We start from the raw sequence: 20,345 nt of genomic DNA, 5'->3' as shown, positions 1-20,345 counted from the left end.
ACTAACCTAAGGTGGCTTTTGTGTGTATATATCACCATCTGCTGGTGAATAATGGCTAATTATTTGTGCCTGCAAATTCTGGATGTGGAGCCTTAAAAATCTTGGATAGGGATTACCATAAAGCCATTTATTTTGTACCATAATTATTTTACCTATGCCTAGCACAGAGCAGTCAGTGTCTTCCCTTAAAATTTCAAATTCAAGAGTTATTCAATCAACAAATATTTATTGAGAGCTTTCCTGTGTTGGACACTATTCTAGGGACTAGGAATATAACAGCAAATTAGAATCTCATCCCTCACACACGTTAATATGAAAATGGGAAATCCTTAGCTTCTAAAAATGTAGAATTCTTACTTAAGAAGGCAATCAGGAACAACAGGATTTTGAGAAAAAGTATTGTGGCAGCAGTAGATGATTTAGCAGTGGCATGGTATGGTGAAGAGGGTAAAAATCTGGTTCTGTCATTTCATAGCTGTCAGTCTGAGCAAATAACTTCTCTGACCTCAGTTTCTTCATGTCTAAAAATATAGATGATATTATCTAATCATAGTGTTACTGGCAATAGTAGGCACTCAAATGTCAGTTTCCTTTCCATCTTATAAAACATGCTTAAAGTAGAAATAAAGAGGCAAGAGGTCAGCAGGACAGTGTTTCTAGTAACCCTGGAAGAATATGTTTTGCTTCAGTATAAGAGGAATCTAGATAAATTAATGATCAATCAAAGGAAAAAAGAAATATTTAATGATTCAAGAATCTGAGGAATAAGTTCAAGAGATCTATTGTACAATATGGTGACTATCATTAATAACAATGTATTGTTCTCTTGAAAAATTGCTAAGAGACTAGATTTTAAGTTTTCTCACCACAAAAAAATAATAAGTGTGTCAGGTAATACATATGTTAATCAGCTCAATTTAGCCATTTCACAATGTGTACATGTTTCTTGGGTTTGTTTGTTTGTTGTTGTTGTTGTTTTGGAAGAAGGAGTCTCGCTTTGTCACCCAGGCTGGAGTGCAGTGGCGCCATCTCAGCTCACCGCAACCTCCACCTCCCAGGTTCAAGTGATTCTCCTACCTCAGCCTCCTGAGTAGCTGGAATTACAGGCCCGTGCCACCATGCCCGGCTAATTTTTTTTGTATTTTTAGTAGAAATGAGGTTTCACCATGTTGGTCAGGCTGGTCTTGAACTCCTGACCTTGTGATCTGCCCACCTCGGCCTCCCAAAGTGCTGGGATTACAGGCGTAAGCCACCGCGCCTGGCAGGTATACATATTTCAAAACAACATGTTGTAGATGATAAGTATGTACAATTTTTATTTGTCAATTTAAAAAATTGATTTAAAAATCTGGCTTGAACTAAAATCTTTAGCTCCTATTACTAATTTCTATTGCATAATAATATTGATTGATTGGAGGACTTGGTCAATATCCCATTCCCTGTTCATTGAACAGTGTCCCAAATGCAGATAGTGACTAAGGAAAAGCAGTGTCTGGACAATCAAGAGGTGACTTAATTGTGTCTCAGAAAAATGTATAATGAATGTGTGTGTGTTTTCTGGAAAATAAAATAAAAAAAAAGCTTAAATTATATGAGATGCATTCCCTGGCTTTCTTGCTTTGGAAAAAGCCACCCTCAGTGAGTGAATTTCTTTCAGTAAGTAAGAAAAAATTCCAAATGACATTTTATGTCCTTAAATTGGTAACAATGGCCTCTTCTGTGGCACCATATTTCTCTGGTACTGTATCACTGTAATCTGGTACTGTATCACATGTAATACTTCATGTCCCATGTTTATTTGTGTTTTTGTAGCAAGAGCAGTATGAAAGTACCATCGGATTCAAACTTCCCAGTTACCGAGCAGCTAAGAAATTATGGAAAGTCTGTGTAGAACATCACACGTTTTTCAGGTATTATTCTCACTTAAGTATTTTTCAAGGATAAATTATTTATAACGTTTCTATTTTAAGCCTGCTATTAAAATTCCTTTCATTGTATGACTGGCACTCTTTTATTTAGCTCAGGTGAGATCATCTTAAGCAAGACAAAATGAATCCATTTCTCTCCCTTTGGGTTGAAAAGTATGCCTCAACATTTCCAAAGCACCTGTCTGTGTATGGTAGAAGGAAGAGAGGAGTAAGGAATGGGAACCTGTATTTACTAGGGACTCTGGGATTGCACTAATTGTAGCTAAAGTCAGTCCGATTAAGGGGAGCTACCCTCACTTACCTCCACGTGTGATTTTTTTTTTTTTTTTTTTTTTTTTTGAGACGGAGTTTCGCTCTTGTTGCCCAGGCTGGAGTGCAGTGGCGCGATCTCGGCTCACTGCAACCTCCGCCTCCTGGGTTCAAGTGATTCTCCTGCCTCAGCCTCCTAAGTAGCTGGGATTACAGGCACCCGCCACCATGCCCAGCTAATTTTTTGTATTTTTAATAGAGACATGCTTTCACTATGTTGGTCAGGGTGGTCTCAAACTCCTGACCTCAGGTGATCCACTTGCCTTGGCCTCCCAATGTGCTGGGATTACAGGCGTGAACCACTGTGCCCGGACGGAATTTTTATTTTTTTGTTTTTGCTTATTTTTTTTTCCACATGGAATTTCTCTAAGCAATGCTTGACTACTTTTTGTGGAGCTTTTATACTATAAGGTTAAAGATGTGAAGCTGATTTTTTTTTTTTTTCGAGACAGAGTCTCGCTCTGTCGCCCAGGCTGGAGTGCAGTGGCGGATCTCGGCTCACTGCAAACTCCTACTCCTGGGTTCAAGCAATTCTCCTGCCCCAGCCTCCTGAGCAGCTGGGATTACAGGTGCACACCACCATACCTAGCTAGTTTTTGTTTTTGTATTTTTAGTAGAGACGAGGTTTCACTGTGTTAGCCAGGATGATCTCGATCTCCTGACCTCATGATCTGCCCCCCTCGGCCTCCCAAAGTGCTGGGATTACAGGTGTGAGCCACCATGCCTGGCCAACCTTGACGCTGATTGTTAGCTTCGCTCTAATGAAACCCAGAAAGGGAGCACACAGAACCATATTTGAAGCCCAATAGTACCCGATAATCAGAAGACAGAAGAAAGTATTTCCTCTGCTGTTTGTTTGTGATGGAGTCTTGCTCTGTTGCCAGGCTGGAGTGCAGTCTGTGATCCTGGCTCACTGCTCCTGGGTTCCAGTGATTCTCCTGCCTCAGCCTCCCAAGTAGCTGGGATTACAGATGCCCAACATCACGCCTGGCTATTTTTTGTATTTTTAGTAGAGATGGAGTTTCACTACGTTGACCAGGCTGGTCTCGAACTCCTGACCTCAAGTGATCTGCTTGCCTCGGCCTCCCAGAGTGCTGGGATTACAGGCGTGAGCCACCATGCCAAGAGGCCATATTATTAACCCCTTGAATTCGTTTACCAAGCATTTTCTGTGTGCTTACCCTTCTTGTATGCACCATGTTAGGCATTGGGAATATACCACAAGATAGTTCTAGTCTCTCTCCTGGTGGAACACCCAGTCTAGTAGAGAAGACAGACCTTAGACAAGTAATTACTTGTATTGAAAGGAAAGTTGGCTATTTATCAGTTTGCCTTTTTTTTTTTTTTGAGACAGAGTCTCACTCTGTTGCCCAGGCTGTAGTGCAGTGGCACAATGCCTCAACCTCCCAAGTAGCTGGGACTATAGGTGCATACCACCACGCCCAGCTAATATTTAAATTTTTAGTAGAGACCGGGTTTCACCATATTGACCAGGCTGGTCTCGAACTCCTGACAAGTGATCCACTCGCCTTGGCCTCTCAAAGTGCTGGGATTACAGGCGTGAGCCACTGCACTCGGCCCAGTTTGCCTTTTTAAGAACGTTTCTTTATTATGGAAAATTTCATATGTAGCAACAGTACAATAAAATCCCCTTGTACTTATCACCCAGCTTCAATAATTATCACCCCAAAGCCAATCTTGTTTCTTCTATATCCCTATCCACTCCTTCCCCCTACTTCCGAGATTATTTTGAAGCAAATCCCAGGCCTCACGTCATTTCATTCATAAATAAACTTGATTCTTTAAGAGAAAGAGAGAGAGAGATAATCCTGATATCTTTTCCTTCTATTTATATTTTCATATAATAGCACTATAGCACAGTCAACGAGAAGAAAATTCAAGGAAATTAATATTTCAATTATTTCAAAATAAAACATGAGGGTACATTTTACACCCAATTAAAGAATCTTAATTATTGGCATTAACACATTTATTTATGCTTTCATCATCCCTCCTTCTTTAAAATCAAACCACAAAAGTAGAATTTTTTAAAAAGAGCAAGGAGGAGTAAAAAAGTGATTTTTGAATGTCTAATAACTGTGGTATAGATTTCAGCTGCAGCCAGTATACTTACTTGTAGGATGGCATATTTAAATCCATTGCATCAAAATAAGAGAATACCTTAAAATGTAATGCTCCCTTACATAAAAGTATATGTTTGCTGAATTGAAATTAATTACCTCAAAGGGAAAAATACTCTCTTTTTGGTAGTATTTGATGTAGTAATTTATGTACTTATTCAACAAATATTTATTGGGTATCATATTTATGCCAGGCACTATGCCAGAAGCAAAAACACAAAGATGAATAAGCCATGGTCTTTGTTCTTTACTCCTAGAGAATTCAGTCTTATAGGGGAGACCAGCATAGAAATAGATTGTTTTAATTCAGTATGGTACAAAGAGTACATAGAGTACCATATAGGAAAAAGATGGGGTTCCCAACTGAGTTTAAAAATACACCAAATAACCTGTTAAATAGATTACCAGGCATTAATTGAGTTTGGAGTGCATTTGACAAAACTGTCATTCCAGGAGAGTGGAAAAAGAGCTCTGGGCTTCGACTTTGTTACTGCCCAATGTCCTAACAGCTGTGTGACCTTAAGTAACTTCTTTTTTGAGGTTCAGTTTCCTATATCTATAAAATGGGGAAAACATTACAAGGATGTAGTAAAAATACTGCAGTGCTGTAAAAACATTTTGAAAACTGTAAGGCCCTTTCTATAGAGCTATAAATAAAATTAATATAGGTCCCAACTGGTTGCTTTGAGAAATGACAAAGAACTAAAGTAATGATTACTTGATTGAAAATTTCTTAGTAACTATATGGAAACCCTGAGAATTGTGAAACTTTTTTATTCTTGATTTTGTTTTTAATTTTACAGTTTTAGAATAATAAGATGAATATATAATAATATGACTATTACGATTTTCCCCCCAGATTGACATCTACAGACACCATTCCCAAAAGCAAATTTCTTGCGCTAGGATCCAAATTTCGATACAGTGGCCGGACTCAAGCTCAGACCAGGCAAGCTAGTGCTCTAATTGACAGGCCTGCCCCACACTTTGAGCGTACAGCAAGTAAACGGGTGTCCCGGAGCCTCGATGGAGGTTTGTATTGAATATTAATGATTTCTTGTGATCATAATTCATTTGGAAAGATAAAGGAAGTGCAGTTATCTATAAGAGAACCGAATTAAAGAAGCTCAGGGTTGGGCCTGGTGCAGTGGCTTACACCTGTAATCCTAGCACTTTGGGAGGCCAGGGCAGGTGGATTGCCTGAGCTCAGGAGTTTGAGACCAGCCTGGGCAACACAGTGAAACCCCATCTCTACTAAAAATAAAAAAAATTAGCTGGGCGTGGCGGTATATGCCTGTAATCCCAGCTACTTGGGAGGCTGAGACAGGAGAATTGCTTGAACCCAGGAGGTAGAGGTTGTAGTGAGCCGAGATCATGCCGTTGCACTCCAGCCTGGCTGACAGAGTGGGACTCTGTCTCAAAAAAAAAAAGAAGCTCAGTGGTAAAATGAAAGGGATCTTACTAATTGTCTAATCTTAATAGAATCATCTTAAGAAAAGGAAAATTGAGATTCCGAGAGTAGTGACTAGATCGTGGTTCCACTGCTAGGTAGTGGTGGATCAAACAGTACCAGAATTAGAATTATAAATCTAAATCTATCAGAATCTCTACCAGAGAGTAAAAATCTAATGTAGTATGCTGAACTGAAGGCCTCTTAGCATTTAAAAATAGCTAATATTTTTCTGCAGTCCTGGTAACACAGGAGGCTGAGGCAGGAGGATAGCTTGAGCCCAAGAGGTGGAGGCTGCAGTGTGCACCTCTGTACTCCAGCCTAGGCCACAAAGTGAGACTCTGTCTCTAAAAAATAAATAAATAAATAATAGCTATTTTCTATAGTAGAAAAGAGGAAAAGGGTCTGCCTTACTACAGCAATCTTTTTTTTTTTCTTAATGTTTTTATTTTTTGAGATGGAGTCCCACTCTGTGGCCCAGGCTAGAGTGCAGTGACTCAACCTCGGCCCACTGCAACCTCTGCCTTCCAAGGTTCAAGTGATTCTCCTGCCTCAGTCTCCCGAGTAGCTGTGATTACAGGCGTGTGCCACCATTCCTGGCTTATTTTTGTATTTTTAGTAGAGACAGGGTTTCACTATGTTCGCCAGGCTGGTCTCAAACTCCTGACCTCAGGTTATCTACCCACCTCGGCCTCCCAAAGTGCTGAGATTATGGGTGCGATCCACCATGCCCAGCCATACAAGAATAATTTAAAAAGAAGTTTGCCACGTGGCAGTTATGGATAGGAAACTCCAATATCCCATTGTTGGAGTCTCCAAATGTTGTTTTAATAAAATAGGGAGGAAATACACAAATTTCGTGATTGTATATACTGACAGAAGATCTGTCTGAATTGATATATTGTGGGAGGATCTTCTAAGTTAACATTTGAGCCCATTACTGAAACGAGGTAATAAGCTACATTCAGTTCCTTATGTCACTAAAAAAAGAGTGGCTAATAAATAAAAATTCAGGCTGGGTGCGGTGGCTCACACCTATAATCGCAGCACTTTGGGAGGCCAAGGTGGATGGATCACATGAGGCCAGAAGTTCGAGATCAGCCTGGCTGACATGGTGAAACCCTGTCTCTAGCAAAAATACAAAAATCAGCTGGGCATGGTGGCGCACGTCTGTAATCCCAGCTACACAGGAGGCTGAGGCATGAGAATCGCTTAAACCCAGGAGGCGGAGGCTGCAGTGAGCCAAGATTGCGCCATTGGACTCCAGCCTGGGAGACAGAGTGAGAGTGTCTCATAAATAAATAAATAAATAAATAAATAAATGTTCAGAAGGGCCGGGCATGGTGGCTCATGCCTGTAATCCCAGCACTTTGGGAGCCCGAGGCAGGAGGATCACTTGAGGTCAGGAGCTCAAGACCAGCCTAGCCAACAGGGCGCAACCCTGCCTCTACTAAAGGTACAAAAATTAGCTGGGCTTGGTGGCGCACGCCTGTAATCCCAGCTACTCAGGAGGCTGAGGCATGAGAATTGCTTAAACCTGGGAGGCAGAGGTTGCAGTGAGCTGAGATGGCACCTCTGTACTCCAGCCTGGGCAACAGAGTGAGACTCTGTCTCAAAATAAAATAAAGTAAAAGATATAAGTTCAGAAGGCAATAACCCAAATAGGGTATTATTGATTACCTTTATTATTTGTTACCAGTGTACAAGCCTATGCTATCTACTGTAAAAGCAAGATACATGTTGTTATGTGCATATATAGTGTGCAGAGTGGGACGCCGTCTCAAAAAAAAAAAGAAGCTCAGTGGTAAAATGAAAGGGATCTTACTAATTGTCTAATCTTAATAGAACCATCTATTAATAGAACAGGTTAAGGATTTGGGTTCTGGAATCAGACAGACCTGATTCCAATATCAACCCTAGCATTTATGAGCTATGTTCCTAGGCAAATTACTTCATTTCTCTGTGCCTCAGTTTTATCATTTGTAAAATGGAGATGATGATAGTATCATACTACCTCAAAGAGTTTTCATGAGGAGTAAATGAGGTGGCATATGTATGGTATTTAGCACAATGGCTGGCACTTAATGAGTTCCCCCACAAAATGTTAGCTATCATTAAGATACTGTTTTTCTGGCTGTAACATTTGTATCATCTGGAACCATGCTACTATATTCTGGTTTGTTGATGTATGCAGACCCTCTCATGAGATATGTAGACCATTGTACAGCAACCATAGTCACCATTTGGAAGTTCCCTACTAATTGAGCAAGTATTTCTTTCCATGATGTGAGGAAATTTTATAATAGAATGTGAAAAGATCATTTTTACAATGTTCCTCTTGGTTTCATAGTTTAGTCATCTCTTGTGCTAGGTAATGAGCTGGGTGCAAGAGATATTATAGTGAGAGTCCCTGCCCTCATTCAATTCTTAACCTAATGGAGGATATTATAATATTCATCATAGTGGAAGAAACAAGGCATTATGAGAGCATATGTCCTTAATTTAGAGGAATCAGGAAGGGGTCAGCCACATTTGGAAAAAAGATCACCTAAGCAGTAGGACTTTTGTGCTTCCATACTGTGAGTCATGCTTTTTTGTTTTTTTGTTTTGTTTTGTTTTGTTTTTTTGAGACAAGCCTCACTCTGTCGCCCAAGCTGGAGTGCAGTGGCACAGTCTCAGCTCACTGCAACCTCCGCCTCCAAGATTCAAGTGATTCTCGTACCTCAGCCTCCCAAGTAGCTGGGATTACAGGCATGTGCCACCACACCTGGCTAATTTTTGTATTTTTAGTGGAGATGGGGTTTCACCATGTTGGCTAGGCTAGTCTTGAACTCCTGGCCTCAAGTAATCTGCCTGCCTCAGCTTCCCAAAGTGCTGAGATTACAGACATGACACCTCCCACCTTTTTTTTTTTTTTTTTTTTTTTTTTTGGTGTTTTTCTACTCTCCTGAGGGGCTGTTTTAATAGTAACAATACAAGGCATGTTGCATGCTTTGTCTTAATCTTCATGAAAACACTGTGAACTAGGCTTGGAGATTAAAATGGCTTTTCATAAGACGTGACATCTGGTAAATGGAAGTGCTAAGAGTGAAATTCAGGTTGGTTTAACTCCAAAACTCATGTTCTTTCAGGTACATATTTATTACTTTGTTCAACAATTTTTCCTATGGGCCAGATGGTATTCCAGTCACTAGAGATACAGCCGTGAGCACACAAACATAGTCTCTGCCTTCATGGAGCTTACATTCTGTCATTGGAAACAGAGAAGAATAAAACAAAATAATTTCAGATGGTGATGAATGCTGTGGAGAAAATAAAACAGGATGAGGGATATAGACTATCTGGGGATGGGGGAAATTAAGGAATATTTCAGATTGGATGGTCCAATCTAATTTAGAAGGCTTCTTTGAGGAGCTTCATTTGAGCTGAGACCTGAATTATGTAAAGGAGCCGGCCATCTCAAAATCTGGAGAAAGAGCCTTGCAGAAGAGGGAGTAGCAAGTACAAAGTCCTGAAGGTAGGAATGAGCTTGCCATGTGTCTAGAGCAGTGCTGTCCCATGGACCTTTCTGTGCTGATGGAAATCTTTCATTTTGTGATATCCAGTTCAGCAGCCAATAGCTATATGTTTCTGTCCGCTAAGAACTTGAAATGTGGCTATGTAACTGAGGAATGGAATTTTAATTCCAATTTAAATAGCCACATGTGGTGTGTAGCTCACATATCAGACAGCATAGGTCTAGATTCCAGAAAATGAAGGGGCGAGGAGTACAAAGTAAGTGAGGTCGGAGAAGTAGGTGGGAGCTAGATTGTATAGGGCCTTGTGGGTCACAGTAAAGAGTTTAGATTGTATTTCATTTGCACTGGGAAGCGATTAGAGGGAGTGATGTAATCTGAATCCCATTTTTAAAAGATCGCTGACAGCTGAATAGTCCATTGAAGTGTCAGTGAAAAGCAGGGCGAAGGCTGTTGCAGAGTCTGGGACAGCCTGGACTTGAGTGTTGGCAACAAAGACAGGGAAAAGTAGTCAGGGATACATTTGGAGATAGGGCTGACTGAATTGCTGACAAATTAAGTATTGGAGATGATAAGGAAAAGAAACTCAAGTTTTATTGCTTGGCTTAATCATTTAGTAGAATGAGAAAATCTGGGAGAGTAGCAGAGTTGGGGATATGGAAAATAAAAACTCCTACTGTGGATAAGTTAAGTTTGAGGCATAATCATTTAATCTTCATGTCTTTGCCATATTCAGATAACAATATCAGGCACTCCCTCCTTGTCCAGTAGATCACCTTACTTCTAGTTTACCTTATGTGTGGGGAATTATCTTTTTATCCCCATTTTTCAGGTGAGAAAACTGAGGTTGGAAAGTTTAAGTGACTTGTTCAGCATCTCACAGACAGTAAGTTGCAAACTATGACAAAAATCCAGGTCTGTCTGATAGCATGTTCCATGGCTTTCCTTGCTAAATGGAGTTTCATGGTTATATAGATACTATGCCTGATGTATTGTCTTTTCCTGATAGCAAAGATAACCAAAGAGTCAAGTGTTAATGAGTTTTGGTACCTTGAACAAGTTAGAAAGCTTTACAGAAATCACATCTTGACTGCCTTATTACATTTATATTCGGAATTTTTTTTAAGATGTATGGTCTTAACTTGTCATGGTAATTACCACAGTTCTTGCTACAGTGTATTTAATAAATAAATATTGGCTGGATGTGGTGGCTCACACCTGTAATCCCAGCACTTTGGGAGGCTGAGGTGGGCGGATCATTTGAGGTCAGGAGTTCGAGACCAACCAGGCTGACATGTTGAAACCCTGTCTCTACTAAAAATACAAAAATATTAGCCAATTAGCTGGGCATGGTGGCACGTGCCTGAACTCCCAGCTACTCAGGACGCTGAGGCAGGAGAATCGCTTGACCCCAGGAGGCAGAAGTTGCAGTGAGCTGAGATCGTGCCTGCACTCCAGCCTGGATGACAGAGTGAGACTCCGTCTCAAAAATAACAATAAAATAAAATATCATTATTTCCCTACTGCATTCCAATGTCACCTTTGTTATAAATCAGGTGACCATAAATTTGGGAGTTCATTTCTGGTCTCTCTAATCTCTTGTATTGATCTTTGTCTATCCTTGTGTCAATACCACACTATCTTAATTATTCTAGCTTTTATAAGTGTTTAAGTTCTCTAACAATATTCTCTAAGATTATCTTGGCTATTTTTAGCCCTTAGCATTATCTTATATATTGTAGAATCAGATTTTCTATTTCCACTAAAAAAGTCTTAATACTTTTATTGGGATTTAGTTGATTATATGGATCAGTTTGGAGATAATTGGTATTATAATATTGAGTCTTCTGATTCACAAACATGCTATAACCCTCCTTTTGTTTGGGTTTCCTTTAATTTCTCTCAGTAATGTTTTGTGATTTTTGGTGTAGGTAACTTGTGCATCTTTCATTAGATTTATTCTTACAGATTTGATGTCATTTGCTATTTTATATTAATATTATTAGACAGGGTCTCACTCTGTCATCCAGGCTGGAGTGCGATGGAGCGATCACGAGTCACTGCAGCCTCAGTCTCCCAGGCCCAGGTGATCCTCCCACCTCAGCCTCCCAAGTAGCTAGGACTACAGGTGCATGCCACCATGCCCAGCTAATTTTTTTTTTTTTTTTTTTTAGAGACAGGGTCTTGCCATGTTGCCCAGGCTGGTCTCAAATTCCCAGGCTCAGGCAATCCTCCCACCTTGGCTCCCCAAAGTGCTAGGATTACAAGAGTGAGCCACCACACCCAGCCATCGTTTGCTATCTTAAATGGTATCTTTTGGTTTTTGGCTGGTTGCAGTGCCTCATGCCTATAATCCCAGCACTTTGGGAGGCCAAGGTGGGAGGATTGCTTGAGTCTGAGAGTTCAAGACCAGCCTGGGCAACATGGCAAGACGCTGTGTCTAAAAAAAAAAAAAAAAATTAGCTGAGCATGGTAGTGCACACCTGTGGTCCCAACTACATGGAAGGCTGAGGCAGGAGGATCACTTCAGCCTAGGAGGTTAAGGCTGCAGTGAGCTGTGCTTGTGCCACTGCACTGCAGCCTGGGCAACAGAGTGAGACCCTGTCTCTAAAATAAAATAAAATAAAACAAAATAAAATAAATGGTATCCTAAATTTTTTATTTTTTGTTCAATTGTTTTGGTACATAGAAATACAATTAATTTTTCTAGTTTGACCTTATATTCAGTAATCTTACTAAAAAAAAAATTTTTTTTAAATTTAATTTAATTTTTTTTTTGAGACGGAGTCTCACTCTGTCACTTAGACTGGAGTGCAGTGGCACTATCTCGGCTCACTGCAACCTCTGCCTCCTGGGTTCAAGCGATTCTCCTGCCTCAGCCTCCTGAGTAGCTGGGATTACAGGTGGGCGCCACCACCATGCCCGGCTAATTTTTTGTATTTTTAGTAGAGACGAGGTTTCACCCTGTTGGTCAGGCTGTTCTTGAACTCCTGACCTTGTGATCCACCCACCTCGGCCTCCCAAAGTGCTGGGGTTACAAGCATGAGCCACCACACCCAGCCCTAAAAAATTTATTATTAATTTTAATGGTTTATCTGTGGATTATTTGGGGTATACATTATTGTGTACTCAACATCAACTGAAAATAATGATTGTTGTATGTCTTCCTTTCCATCTCGCATTTTTAATTTCTTTAATTGCTTTGTTGCTGGCTAGAACGTCCAATGTAATGCTGAATACAAGCGTTAATAACTATCATCTTTCCCAATTTTAGGGCAAAAGCTTCAGTATTTCATCAAGCTTCCTTATATGGTATTTTCTTTATCATATAAGGAAGCTGTCATTCTAGTTTCCTACACATTTTAATTGTGAATTAGTGTTACTTTTATCAAATGCTTTTTACTTCATCAGTTGATATAATAAAATGATTTTTCTCCTTTTTATGTTAATGTGGTATATTATTTTTACTTTCAATTTTTAAACGACCTAAGAATTTTTGGAGTAAGTTCGAATTGGTCGTAATACTCTTTTCTTTTTTATTGTTTTAGGATTTCTACAACTATTTTCATAAGAGAGATAGGCCTATAATTTTCCTTTTATAATGTTGTGGTCAGGTTTTAGTTTCGAGTTTATGCTGGTCTCATAAAATAAATTGAGAAGAATTCCTTCTTTTTCTGTTCTCTGGAAGAGTTTGTTAAAGACTGTTGTCATTTCTTTGTTACTGTTTAGAAGAATTCGCCTATGAAGCCATATCTGGTCCTAGAGATCTCACTGTGGGAGGTTCTTTACTTACAGATTCAGCGTCTTTATTAGATAAGGGACTATTAAAATGTTCTAGTTCTTGTTTCAGTTTTGATAAATTGTGTTTCTTTTTTCTTTCTTTCCTTTTTTTTTTTTTTTTGGAGAGAGAGTCTTAGCTCTCTCAGGCTGGAGTGCAGTAGTGCCATCATAGCTTGCTGTAGCCTTGACCTCCCAGGCCCAAACGATCCTCCCACCTCAGCGTCCTGAGTAGCTGGTACCACAAGTTCACGCTACCGTGCCTGGCTAATTTTTTTTTTTTTTTTTTTTTTTTTTCATAGAGACAAGGTCTTACTGTGTTGCCCAGGCTGATCTTGAATACCTGGGCTCAAGCAGTCCTCCCACCTTGGCTTCTCAAAGTGCTGGGATTATAGGTGTGAGTCATCGCATCTGGCCTAGTTGTGTTTTTCTAGGAAATGTGCATTTTATCTAAATTTCCAAATATATTTACATAAAGCTGGGTATCTTTTCAATATCTGTAAGAACTATAGCAGGGTCCACTTTTGCATTCCTGATATTGGTAAGTTGTACCTTTTTGTTTCGAATAGCCTTGGTAGAGGTATATTGATTTTATTAATCTTTTCTTTTTTATATTGTAAATTGACAATTTATGTATGTATGTATGTATGTATGTATTTATTTATTTTTGAGGTGGAGTTTCACTCTTGTTGCCCAGGCTGGAATGCAATGGCGTGATCTCGGCTCACTGCAACTTCTGCCTCCCGAGTTCAAGCGATTCTCCCGCCTCAGCCTCCCAAGTAGCTGGGATTACAGGCATGCGCCACCACGCCCGGCTAATTTTTGTATTTTTAGTAGAGACGAGGTTTCACCACGTTGGTCAGGCTGGTCTCTACCTCCTGACCTCAAGTAATCTACCTGCTTCGGCCTCCCAAAGTTCTGGGATTATGGGCGTGAGTGAGCCACCGAGCCTGGCTGACAATTTATAATTGTATGTATTTATAGGGTACAAAGTAATTGTCTTAAGTTTTTCAAAGAACCAACTTTTGGTTTTGTTGTTTTTTTCCTATTATATATACTTTAACTCATGCCAGCTGATATCTTTATTATTTTCTTTTTTTTTTTTTTTTGAGACGGAGTTTTGCTCTTGTTGCCTAGGCTGGAGTGCAATGGCGTGATCTCGGCTCACCGCAACCTCTGCCTCCCAGGTTCAAACAATTCTCCTGCCTCAGCCTGCCGAGTAGCTGGGATTACAGGCATGCACCACCACGCCCGGCTAATTTTGTATTTTTATTAGAGACGGGGTTTCTCCATGTTGAGGCTGGTCTCGAACTCCTGACCTCAGGTGATCCGCCCACCTCAGCCTCCCAAAGTGCTGGGATTACAGGCGTGAGCCACCGCGCCCGGCCTATTATTTTCTTTACACTTTTATTGAGCTTTTTAAAAAAAATTTCTTGAACTAGATACTCATTAATGTTCATTATTTCTTACAACTTAACCTTAGAATGTAAGTGACTTGCCTAAGGTCACATAGCTAGTTGGAAAGAATTAGAAGGGAATCCGGGACCATTCTCCTAGGCCCATGCTTTTTACTCCTCACCATGATGACTTCTTTTTTTTAGAAAGAGTAGAATAAAAGTTAATAGTCAATATTCCTTGAGCACTTAGTATGTTCCAGGCACTGTTCTATCTTTTAAGTATCTGAAGTGCATATAAACTGAATAGGACAATTTTTTTTTGTAGTTCTGTTTTTAAATGTCTTATTTTTCTCTTTGTGCTATAGTATAAAAAGTGGAAATATGTCTGTGTAACTATTTTTCCCTCCTTTCCTTAGATCCTTCTCTGTGCTCCTTAAAAGATACTTTTTCCCGTTGAGTCACCCCTCCCTTTTCAAAAGGTTAATATAACTCTGTAAGCTAGAGATGGTGTATCAGGGAAACTTTTACAAGAATTGCTTTATAAGGGGTCTTATTTTAATGATAAAAATGAGCATTCCCTTCCTCTTCTGTTATGTGTGGTGCTTAGAGCATCTGCTTCACCAGCTGGAGTACCAAAACTGGTTCAGATCCCAGTTTTATGATAGAGTAGTAAGTTGCAAGCATAGCTAATAATGATGACAAAGATTATATTTTTCTTGCACTTTTTGCTTTTCAAACCATTTCCATGTATTCCTATTTAATACTAGCAACTTAGTCAATAAGAAAAAACATTTAGGAATTACAGTTTTACTCATGAGGAAACTGGAGCACAAAAGAAAGGGCCACACAACCAGGTAGTTCATCCATTCAGTGAGCAGTGGTTACAGTGATTCTTGCCAGGGGTGTACATCCTTATCACCTTTGGAGCTTTAAAACAAAACACATGCCCAAGCCTCACTCTTGGATAGCTCATCTCACTAGAGTGGGCCTGAGCATCATCTGATTTTTTTGTTTTTTGTCTTGAAAAACAAACATTGTATCAGAGGACACAAATGATTTATGTGGTCCTCTGATAAAAGAACCACCCTACCGCATACTAGCGGAAATTGTGCTAGTAAATAACAGCTAGAAGTAGAAGTTGTTTGCCTTTACTCAGTCTGATGGTTTGAATTTTATTCTTTACTGCTGTAGTATATAACTATCTAAGTTTCTGTTGTCAGCCAAGAGCAATATAGTATTGAAATTAGTGGGTCACCATCAGCATTTTTCTTTATGTAGACCCTCAGATTTGGGAGATACTGGATTTTTAAAGTTATGTATTGTCTATATATGCACCAAAATCTTGTAAATATTAATAGCTGAATTAATAAAACTGAAGACCCACACATCTTAAAAAGCAATCCCTACCCCCAACACTGAATATACTAAAAAGCATTGAATTATATATTTTAAATGAGTGAACTGTATGGTATGTGAATTGTATCTCAAAAAAAGCTGTTAAAAAAAGCCATGATCACTACCATGATATTATAGAGTTAATATCTTCCATATTTTACAGATGATTAAACTAAAGTTTGTAAGATTAAGCTCCATGCCTTAGGGCACACTACTATATGTGACTGAGTGTGGGCCTAAGACTCGTGATTTGGCTTTTGCCTCTGTTCCATGCAGCCTTTCACAGCCAGAGCTTTTTATTGTAATGTTATTATTTTTCCAATCTGTGAACTCTGTTTCTGTCAGTTTCCACACTAATACCTTCTTTTCCACATACAGTACAGATTGCCAAGGCTAGGAATGCCGAAGACATAAATCATTTGGCTCTGCAATATTAGTACTGGATTGAAACCAAAGACAAGTGGCAAAATAACACATGGTGAAAGCATGGGCTAAGTTTCTATGATGCCAGGCATAGTTGAATTAATTCTTTGAGAGGAGGTGTGAATACACATGTATAATGATACTTAAACACAACTGTGAGCAAAATATTTTGTCACATTCCCCTGTGTTGTCAGGTTTGGTCTGCCATCTGCCATTCTTGCAGTGACTGCTTAAAGCACCCATTAGTAGTAGCTCTATGCTAATCCAGAGTTATTACTACTAACCCAGTAGTAGCAATCTGTGCAAGAGGCCACAGATTTTTCATGGAAAGATAAAGGAGATCCTTTTTTTTTTTTTGAGACAGAGTCTCGCTCTGTTGCCCAGGCTAGAGTGCAGTGGTACAATCTCGGCTCACTGCAAGCTCCACCTCCTGGGTTCAGGCCATTCTCCTGCCTCAGCCTCCCAAGTAACTGGGACTACAGACGCCCGCCACCACGCGCAGCTAATTTTTTGTATTTTTTAGTAGAGATGGGTTTCACTGTGTTAGCCAGGATGGTCTCAATCTCCTGACCTCGTGATCCACCCACCTTGGCCTCCCAAAGTGCTGGGATTATAGGCGTGAGCCACCACGCCTGGCTGATAAAGGGGATTCTTGAATTTCTGCTGTTTTTCCTATATATCCGCTAAGGAATTAGTTCTTTCATTGGAAATTGTGACAGAGTAATGAGCATTTCTTTCTTTTTCTTTTTCTTTTTTTTTTTTTTTTTTTGAGACAGTCTGGCTCTGTTGCCCAGGCTGGAGTGCAGTGGCACGATCTCAGCTCACTGCAACCTCTGCCTCTCGGGTTCAAGTGATTCTCCTGCCTCAGCCTCCCGAGTAGCTATGACTACAGGCGCCCACGACCACACTTGGCTAATTTTTGTATTTTTAGTAGAGACGACGTTTCACCTTGTTGACCAGGCTGGTCTCGAACTCCCGACCTTAGGTGATCTGCCCACCTCGGCCTCCCAAAGTGCTGGGATTACAGGTGTGAGCCACCGTTCCTGGCCAAGCATTTCTTTCTTAATATTGTTGTATGAAGTAGTTGGGCATTTAAAGTTTTTATCTGTTCAGATTCATGGAATTCCTTTATCTGATCCTTACAGTTTACAAATCTAAAAATTTCAGGATGAATTATGTTCAGTTATAGTCAGTTTAAGAATGCAGGAAAGTCTATAATAAAAATTATTGATTTCCATGCAAATTGATTAAAATATAAGAGTCTTGGCCGGGAGCGGTGGCTCACGCCTGTAATCCCAGGACTTTGGGAGGCCAAGGCAGGCAGATCACTTGAGGTCAGGAGTTCAAGACCAGCCTGGCCAACATGCTGAAACCCCATCTCTACTAAAGATACAAAAAATTAGCCAGGCATGGTGGCACGTGCCTGTAGTCCCAGCTACTGGGGAGGCTGAGGCAGGAGAATCACTTGAACCTGAGAGGCGGAGATTGCAGTGAGCCGAGATCATGCCATTGCACTCCAGCCTAGGCGACAGGGCGAGACTCCATCTTAAAAAAAAAAAAAAGTCTCAGTACGAAAGAGGATAACAATATGTTATCAGAAATACTAAATCATGCACAAAAACACTTTCATTCCTAGATACTGTCAGATAAGTGAAGTTTTATTACAAAGTGTAAATGTTTTATATCCCTGAAAGAATGAACATAAAAACCATAAAAAGAGTATGAGTGATTGTTTTGAAGTAAGCTGTCTAAAACTTAGATACCAAATATTCCAAAACAACAATTGGCTCTTTGAAAAGATCAAGATTTTATCATAAGTCTGTATAGTTTATTCTCTCTAAAACAGTCTACACAACTTTTCCCCTAAATTAAGGTTTCTCAACCTCAGTAACTTCAGCCTCTATGCACTGGATGCCAGTACCTCCCGTCTCTCCCCTCCTCTGTTACAACAACCAAAAATGTCTCCGGACATTGCCAAATATTCTCTGGGGACAATTTACTCCAGTTGAGAACCACTGCCCTAAACATATTAGAGAATAAGAGCTGTAATACAAATTGGTAAGGCTGAGAGATAGTAGGACAGAACTCAAAAGATATTTTTGTTTAGGTTTGAGGACTGACAGTCAAAGATTTTGAATTTGTGTTATTTTAATCAAATGATTTATTATTAAAAGGGAGAGCATCTGGTTCAAATATTTGTCCTTACAAGCATCAGAAAGTAGTTCATGTCTTACCAGAAGAGCCATTTATCAAGTTATTTTGTAATCATTCCAAGGAGGCTTACAGAAGAAATCAGACTTAATTCTTTTTTCTTACAATATATTTTTAGCTTCCTGAAATAACCTAAAAATGAACACATCTTTATTTTTAAAAGGCCTCATGGAAGAAATCACATTTAGTTAACCCTTTTTTTCCTGCCATAGACAACATTGCAGGTTTTTGAAACTAAAATTACAAGATAAATGGATTTTCTATTTCTTTTCTTTGATCTTGTCTCCCCTGAATTCAGCATTCATGGAACATGATCATTAACACATTTTAGCCTTTCTACCAAGGGTACATTTAACTTTCTTGTTGCTATCAGTTCCCTGGCAAAGCACTAATGATTTATTTTTTACCCTCTGTGTGATAGCCCACTACACACTCTAACATTCGTGTGTATCCTGGATTCACAATTATTTTGCCTGGTGACTTTGAAATAATACAGTAGCTCTGGCCTTTACTTATGCTTCCCTTTTCCCTTTCTCACATAGCAGCAGCTGTCGATTCGGCAGACCGAAGTCCTCGGCCCACTTCTGCACCCGCCATTGCTCAGGGTCAGGTTGCAGAAGGTGGCGTCCTAGATGGCTCTGCTAAAAAAACAGCGGTCCCTAAAGCACAGAAGGAAACAGTGAAGGCTGAAGTGAAAAAGGAAGACGAGCCACCTGAGCAAGCTGAGCCAGAGCCCACAGAAGCATGGAAGGTATGTCATCAGTCCAAATACCTAGCTAACTCACTTTCTGATTCAGAGGCCTTAACTTTTTGACCAGGAACGTTTTCAAAGCAATTGCTTATTCTCATAGACTCAACAAAGTTATTCTTCATTCTTTCTAAATGAAGATGTCTCCCATGAACCTATACAATATTTTCATAGAGTTATGTCAGTAAGACTGTAAGCTATCTCAGAAGTTATAAGGTGACCCACTCCTTGACCGAACTATTATTTTTATTTATTTATTTATTTATTTGAGATGGAGTCTCGCTGTGTCACCCAGGCTGGAGTGCAGTGGTGCGATCTTGGCTCACTGCAAACTCCGCCTCGTGGGTTCATGCCATTCTCCTGCCTCAGCCTCCTGATTAGCCGGGACTACAGGCGCCCGCCACCACGCCTGGCTAATTTTTTGTAGTTTTAGTAGAGACGGGGTTTCACCGTGTTAGCCAGGATGGTCTCGATCTCCCGACCTTGTGATCCGCCCGCCTCGGCCTCCCAAAGTGCTGGGATTACAGGCGTGAGCCACCGCGCCCGGCCCCAACTATTATTTTTTTAAATGATCTTATAAAACACACCAGTATGATTGATCCTCTGCTTTTTAAAATAATTTTACTCATCTAGAAGGAATCTCCACATTGCTTTTTAAGACTAAGCTCTGCTATTGTGATTAAAATAAAATTTCATTTTCTAAGATGGATGTATGCACATTTCCAAAGAACTGGTATTACATAAAGCGCATCTATGTGGTTGCTCAAATCTTAAGGACCTTTACAAAAAGGAGAAGATTCATTATGTAGGAGAGGTTGTACTGCTGAGTTGCCTATGGTTCTGAGTTAATTGCACCCACAGTCACTGCACTGTGTTGAAAAATTACCAATTTAATTAGCAGATTTCCTAGACAGTGACTAGACTGACCTTTTATATGTTAAGCTTTGTAAACACATTTAAGCCGTGATGGAATCTAAGTGTTAGCTCAGATTTATTGAAATAAATATAGGTCTTGCTGTTGGCAACAGGAATTATGAGAAGCAGTCTTCAT

General features: G+C 39.8%; 1 protein-coding gene across 50 annotated transcripts in view; it reads left to right on the top strand.

The window, feature by feature from the left end:
* Positions 1 to 20,345, top strand: part of EPB41 (erythrocyte membrane protein band 4.1) — a 233,172-nt gene that overhangs the window by 146,467 nt on the left and 66,360 nt on the right. For 35 of the 50 annotated variants that reach the window (XM_055389777.2, XM_063701041.1, XM_055389773.2 and 32 more), the window contains exons 10-12: positions 1,813 to 1,910; positions 5,238 to 5,410; positions 19,089 to 19,297. In XM_055389777.2, coding sequence (XP_055245752.1) covers positions 1,813 to 1,910; positions 5,238 to 5,410; positions 19,089 to 19,297 — 480 coding nt within the window. The remainder of the gene's footprint in view (positions 1 to 1,812; positions 1,911 to 5,237; positions 5,411 to 19,088; positions 19,298 to 20,345) is intronic. The other 15 variants (XM_063701076.1, XM_055389794.2, XM_063701072.1 and 12 more) reach the window with 1 other exon arrangement.

The sequence above is a fragment of the Gorilla gorilla genome, chromosome 1 (assembly GCF_029281585.2).
Source record: "Gorilla gorilla gorilla isolate KB3781 chromosome 1, NHGRI_mGorGor1-v2.1_pri, whole genome shotgun sequence".
NCBI classification, from domain to species: Eukaryota; Metazoa; Chordata; class Mammalia; order Primates; family Hominidae; genus Gorilla; species Gorilla gorilla.
The sequence above is the reverse complement of the archived record's forward strand: the minus strand, read 5'-3'. Positions and strand labels throughout refer to the sequence as shown.